This window comes from Nerophis lumbriciformis, linkage group LG35, assembly GCF_033978685.3.
Source record: "Nerophis lumbriciformis linkage group LG35, RoL_Nlum_v2.1, whole genome shotgun sequence".
NCBI lineage: Eukaryota > Metazoa > Chordata > Actinopteri > Syngnathiformes > Syngnathidae > Nerophis > Nerophis lumbriciformis.
The window spans coordinates 3,892,674-3,900,000 of record NC_084582.2 but is presented as its reverse complement, the minus strand read 5'-3'; the positions used below and the strand labels follow the sequence as shown (position 1 = coordinate 3,900,000).

Here is a 7,327-nt window from a genome sequence, read left to right as displayed (position 1 = left end):
CGTGAATGAGCTAAATAATATTATTTGATATTTTACGGTAATGTGTTAATAATTTCACACATAAGTCGCTCCTGAGTATAAGTCACACCCCCGGCCAAACTATGGAAAAAAACTGCGACTTATAGTCCGAAATATACGGTAATGCTGTAATTGTTGCCAAAAGTGCATCAACAAAGTATTGAGCAAAAGCTGTGAATACTTATGTACATTTGAGGGTTTTTTTAAATACATTTGCAAACATAAAAAAACATTGTTATATATTGGGTATTGTGTGTAGAATTTTGAGGACAAAAAAATGTGGAATAAGGCTGTAACATAACAAAACGTGGAAAACGTGCAGCACTGTGAATACTTTGCGTATTGTCGGAGGCAGATATTTACATACCCGTATTTTCCGCACCATAAGCCGCCCTGGGTTATAAGCCGCGCCTTCAATGAACGGCATATTTCAAAACTTTGTCCACCTATAAGCCGCCCCGTGTTGTAAGCCGCATCTAACTGCGCTAAAGGGAATGTCAAAAAAACAGTCAGATAGGTCAGTCAAACTTTAATAATATATTAAAAACCAGCGTGATGTGGGCGCGCATGGAGTCGTATATCAACATGGACGGAGCTGCGTGAAAAAAGCCACCCGGCCTCTTCGCGTAAACTTCCCTTAACCACTCGCTCATCTTTTCTTCATCCATCCATCCCTTCGAGTTAGCTTTTATGATGACGCCGGCTGGAAAGGTCTCTTTTGGCAAGGAAGACCTTTTGAATATCACCATGGGTGGAAGTTTCTGGCCAGTAGCATGGCAAGCTAGAACCACAGTGAAGGATGACTTCTCATTCCCTGTGGTGCGAATATTCACCGTACGTGCTCCCGTTGTATCCACAGTGCGGTTCACAGGAATATCAAAAGTCAGTGGAACCTCGTCCATGTTGATAATGTTCTCTGGCCGGATCTTTTTTTCAGCTATCTTGTTTTTACAATATGCACGGAAAGTAGCCAGCTTTTCTTGAAAGTCTTTAGGCAGTTGCTGTGAAATAGTAGTCCGTGTGCGGATGGAGAGATTGCGTCTTTTCATGAACCGGAAACCTGTCGCTTACTAGGAGCCATTTTGTGGTCTTTACAGATGTAAACACACAAAGGAAATGAAACGTAATATCCGCGCGCTTCTTCTTCTTCTACGGGGGCGGGTGGTTGCTTACAGTAGAAGAAGAAGCGCTTCCTCTTCTATGGGGGCGGGTGCTTACCTTGGCGGTTGCTTGCGTAGAAGAAGAAGCACTTCCTCTTCTACGGGGAAAAAAGATGGCGGCTGTTTACCGTAGTTGCGAGACCGAAACTTTATGAAAATGAATCTTAATATCAATCCATATATAAAGCGCACCGGGTTATAAGCCGCACTGTCAGCTTTTGAGTAAATTTGTGGTTTTTAGGTGCGGCTAATAGTGCGGAAAATACGGTATATCCGAATTTAAGTGTTACTACTTTTATTTCATAGTCATATTTGAAAACAGCTCGTGTTCTTCCAAAAGTGGTCTTTTGGTTGTCTGCAAAACTGTGTGCTTAACCTTGAAGTGAGGAATGTTAGAGAGAGCGATAATAAGCATTTGTTTTGGCTAAGAGAGACATGACTGCCAGGGGGGGAGGAAGAGGAGAGGGGTTTTTGATCGGGGGAGACAGACCATTTTGGCGGCGCGATAGAATGTTCTATGCTGGACTGGTCTCAAAAATATATCTGCAAAGCTTTGCCAGTATATTACAAAATACCTATTCTGTCTCTGGTGGTTTTTCAACTCAGCTTTAAGTGTCGTAAAGAGCTTGGGAGCGACTTGTGACTTGAATTCCCTGGGAGGAACAACTGGTCCAAAACGCAACAGTATGCACTGTATGACTTAATAAACATGACATTTATATCTGAAAGGCAGGTTGATGGGGAAGCTGCTGTTATTACACAATGTGGTTTTTTTTCCATTCATATTTCTCTTCACATGCTGTAGTCTTATTGTTGTCAGGCAGTTGCCAAGCAACCAGTTGGTTCACCATAGACTTGTCAAACTCATTTGTCAAGGTTGTAATGTACGGTGGCTTATTTGCCACAGAAAGACACCCTGAATGATCATTCGCACCATTGAGTTTGTTAAGAAGATACTAAAAGTTAGCATTCTAAAACTGTGTCATAAAATAATTGGAAAATAAACCCAATTAATTCTGTGAATCAACCTCTTTGGTACCATAATTAATAAAAAAATGTGGTCAAGCATGAAAAGATAGGAGGTATTACTAAACCTCATCACATTATTCAGGAAACTTCCTTTAGACAATTCAATATGTATACAATACCCACGAGTCATTTTTGAAATTGTATCGCTTTTAAAACACCCTTTAAAAATTCATACCCTGTGAAAGTATGCCTTTTAATAATCATGAACTGGAAGATATATGTTTTTAATCAGGATAATAGGTAAAAGATTGTATGGAATAATAAATGAACATCATACTAGGAATGCAAATGATGCACGTGTTCGGAAAATGATGGCCGACTTGAACTTTTTAGAAAAAGGCATCGTGGAATGATATTTGTAAAAAGGCCAATGAGACTTTTCGATGCATTAAAAATAGGGATGTCCGATATTATCGGCCGATAAATGCATTAAAATGTAATATCGGAAATTATCGGTATCGTTTTTTTATTTTTATTTATTTTTATTTATTTTTTAAATTAAAGGGGAACATTATCACAATTTCAGAAGGGTTAAAACCATTAAAAATCAGTTCCCAGTGGTTTATTATATTTTTCGAAGTTTCTTTTTAAATTTTACCCATCACGCAATATCCCTAAAAAAAGCTTCAAAGTGCCTGATTTTAACCATCGTTATAAACACCCGTCCATTTTCCTGTGACGTCACATAGTGATGCCAACACAAACAAACATGGCGCATAGAACAGCAAGCTATAGCGACATTAGCTCGGATTCAGACTCGGATTTCAGCGGCTTAAGCGATTCAACAGATTACGCATGTATTGAAACGGATGGTTGTAGTGTGGAGGCAGGTAGCGAAAACGAAATTGAAGAAGAAACTGAAACTATTGAGCCATATCAGTTTGAACCGTATGCAAGCGAAACCGACGAAAACGACACGGGAGAAAGCGAGGACGAATTCGGCGATCGCCTTCTAACCAACGATTGGTATGTGTTTGTTTGGCATTAAAGGAAACTAAAAACTATGAACTAGGTTTACAGCATATGAAATACATTTAGCAACTACATGCACTTTGAGAGCGCAGACAGCCCAATTTTCATCAATTAATATATTCTGTAGACATACCCTCATCCACGCTCTTTTCCTGAAAGCTGATCTGTCCAGTTTTGGAGTTGATGTCACCAAGACAACCAGGGGGTTTAGCTCGCTCGTCTGCGGGAACAAACTGCCGCCATTGCTTGCCGTGCTACCGAGGTCCTTTGTCCCTGAATTGCTCACACACTCCGGCAGATTCAATGGGGGTCTGGCGGCAGATTTCTTTGACTTTATCGTTGGAAATGCATCTGCTTTGAGTGTCGCAGGATATCCACACATTCTTGCCATCTCTGTCGTAGCATAGCTTTCGTCGGTAAAGTGTGCGGAACAAACGTCCAATTTCTTGCCACTTTGGCATCTTTGGGCCACTGGTGCAACTTGAATCCGTCCCTGTTCGTGTTGTTACACCCTCCGACAACACACCGACGAGGCGTGATGTCTCCAAGGTACGGAAAACAGTCGAAAAAACGGAAAATAACAGAGCTGATTTGACTCGGTGTTTGAGAAAATGGCGGATTGCTTCCAGATGTGACGTCACACGTCATCGCTCCAAGAGCGAATAATAGAAAGGCGTTTAATTTGCCAAAATTCACCCATTTAGAGTTCGGAAATCGGTTAAAAAAATATATGGTCTTTTTTTCTGCAACATCAAGGTATATATTGACGCTTACATAGGTCTGGTGATAATGTTCCCCTTTAAATCAACATAAAAAACACAAGATACTCTTACAATTAGTGCACCAACCCTAAAAAAAACCTCCCTCCCCCATTTACACTCATTCACACAAAAGGGTTTTTTCATTCTGTTATTAATATTGTGGTTCCTACATTATATATCAATATATATCAATACAGTCTGCAAGGGATACAGTCCGTAAGCACACATGATTGTGCGTGCTGCTGGTCCACTAATAGTACTAACCTTTAACAGTTCATTCTACTCATTTTCATTAATTACTAGTTTCTATGTAACTGTTTTTATATTGTTTTACTTTCTTTTTTATTCAAGAAAATGTTTTTAATTTATTTATCTTATTTTATTCATTTTTTTTTAAAAGTACCTTCTCTTCACCATACCTGGTTGTCCAAATTAGGCATAATAATGTGTTAATTCCACAACTGCATATATCTGTTGATATCGGTATCGGTAATTAAAGACTTGGACAATATCGGAATATCGGATATCGGCAAAAAGCCATTATCGGACATCCCTAATTGAAAATAAACTGAGTCAATTCAAGATTTTGAATGGATTGCATGTTACACCAGCTCAGTTGTTTCAAATAGGTACAGTAGATAGCAAGTTATGCAGAAAGTGTACGGCAGCTGAAAGAACTCTAATTCATTTATTGTGGGAATGTCAGAGGATAAAAGAGTTGTGGTCCAAAAGAACAAAAGAAGCAATGACATCCTTAGATATAAACATCCCAATGACAATGCAAACGTTTATTCTTGGAGATCTGCATCAATTTAGGAATAAAAATGCATTTCTGTCAATACGTATGGATAAAATGTTGATAGTCCAACTCATACTGACTGCTACACAAACTATGGAGATGATATCAGTAGGAAAAAAACTGCATTTAGATGAGCTAATAATGAGTCGTATCTTGGAGTATGGGATCCATTATATTAATTTGTTTCAACTATTAAATTTAACCTAAAATATGACTGTTTTTATCCTTGTGGTAAATAATGGATACAGTGTGTTGTCAATTTTATTAATGTATTAATGGACATGATGAGCGATAATAACTGATGTTTCCTTGTTGTTGTTTAATGTTTGAATCACTTTTATTGATGCTGGTATTCTTATTATTATTATTGATAGTGGTGTTGATATTTTACATTTTTGGGTGACATTTTTGTTTTTTTGTGTTGTCTCTATTGCTCTGTAAATTGCCATTCCGAGTGTTGCAAGGCTGGGATTATGATTGTCCTCTACAGCAGTGTTTTTCAACCACTGTGCCGTGAGATACAGTCTGGGGTGCCGTGGAATATTATGTAATTTCACCTATTTGGGTTAAAAATATTTTTTTGCAAACCAGTAATGATAGTCTGCAAATGATGTGTTGTTGTTGAGTGTCGGTGCTGGCTAGAGCTCGGCAGAGTAACCGTGTAATACTCTTCCATATCAGTAGGTGGCAGCCGGTAGCTAATTGCTTTGTAGATGTCGGAAACAGCGGGAGGCAGTGTGAAGGTAAAATTGTGTCTAATGCTTAAACCAAAAATAAACAAAAGGTGAGTGCCCCTAAGAAAAGGCATTGAAGCTTAGGGAAGGCTATGCAGAACGAAACTAAAACTGAACTGGCTACAAAGTAAACAAAAACAGAATGCTGGACGACAGCAAAGACTTACTGTGGAGCAAAGACGGCGTCCACAATATACATCCGAACATGACATGACAATCAACAATGTCCCCACAAAGAAGGCTAAAAACAACTGAAATATTCTTGATTGCTAAAACAAAGTAGATGCGGGAAATATCGCTCAAAGAAAGACATGAAACTGCTACAGGAAAATACCAAAAAAAAAGAGAAAAAGCCACCAAAATAGGAGCGCAAGACAAGAACTAAAACACTACACACAGGAAAACAGCAAAAAAGTCCAAATAAGTCACGGCGTGATGTGCCAGGTGGTGACAGTACACCTACTTTGAGACAAGAGCTATATTGATGCATGCTTGGTTATGGTTTAAAGTCATATCCAACCATTGCGACAACGACTTTTTACTGTCAACTGAGTTTAGTTTTTTAATGATTTCTGCTGGTGGTGTGCCTCTGCATTTTTTCAACGCAAAAAAATGTGCCTTGGCTCAAAAAGGTTGAAAAACACTGCTCTACTGTATGATTTTGTAGGACTGATTGATATTCTGTGTGATTTTTGCGAATAGAAAAGAATATGAGCCTTCGCCATCCCTGCTCCCACCCTCTAGAACACTCTTCCCAGACCCATCCGTGACCGCCCAGACCTTCCCACCTTCAAAAGCCTTATCAAAACACACCTATTCAGATCTGCTTTTAACCAGTGATTAGTGATTAGTGTTCTGTGTCTTGTAATGTCCTGTATTATTATGTATTTTACAATGTACTGCTTTTATATTTCCTGTATTTTATATTATTACTTTAAACTGTTTCATATTTTAATTTTTTTTAATCCTGTAAAGCGTCTTTGAGTGCTTTGAAAAGCGCTATACTAAATAAAATTTATTATTATTATTATTATTAATATTTATACACTGAAAAAAGAAGAAGATACTGTACTAAAAGCACATTTCCACATTGCAATATTTCGAAATAAACCAAATAAATGATGCAAAATTACCTTGAAGCAGCTCGGGTGGCAGTTAATATTAAGGTGCTCGATGGTGATCTTGGCATCGTTGGTGACCAGCTGACCACAGTATGTGCAGGGGGTAGAGGGCGAGCTGCAGGGTGGACACACACACGCGCACACACACACACACACGCGCACACACACACACACACACACACACAGAGAAGATAGTTATGAGTCAAAAACAGCAATAACCTTGACCACTTCCTGTCAGACAAGTACAAGATGCAAGAATGTTTATTGATTAAGGCTTAAAAATTTGCCGTGTTAGTGAGTGAAATATACAAATGTCATATTTTTAAACATAATTGTGTGTGTGCATATTGTTTGTTGTATTAATTTTTTTACATATTTTATTGTATTTAATATTTTCCCCAAAAAATGTTGGCTTTCCAAAACACATTCATGCCATGTTTTTAAACATGCATACATATCATAAGTATTTTTTTTTCAATTATTGAATGGTATTTAAATGTTTTTTTTAATATACTGTAGCCTTCTACATATGTTTGTCATCTTTCATTTTGTTTCTGTTGTATTTGGGGGTTTTTTTGTTTCTTTTTTATGCATTTTAGATTTTCCCCAAAATTTGTAGCCTTCCAAAACACATGCATGCCCTGTTTTAAACATGCATACATATTTTTTTCTAGTCTTTAAAAAAAAAATCAAATACACTGTAGCGTTCTACCTATGCATGTCACCTTTTTAA

General features: G+C 37.9%; 1 protein-coding gene across 45 annotated transcripts in view; it reads right to left on the bottom strand.

The window, feature by feature from the left end:
• Positions 1–7,327, bottom strand: part of znf185 (zinc finger protein 185 with LIM domain) — a 155,263-nt gene that overhangs the window by 4,683 nt on the left and 143,253 nt on the right. For all 45 annotated transcript variants that reach the window (XM_072912274.1, XM_072912273.1, XM_072912275.1 and 42 more), the window contains one exon: positions 6,607–6,709. In XM_072912274.1, the coding sequence (XP_072768375.1) occupies positions 6,607–6,709 (103 nt within the window). The remainder of the gene's footprint in view (positions 1–6,606; positions 6,710–7,327) is intronic.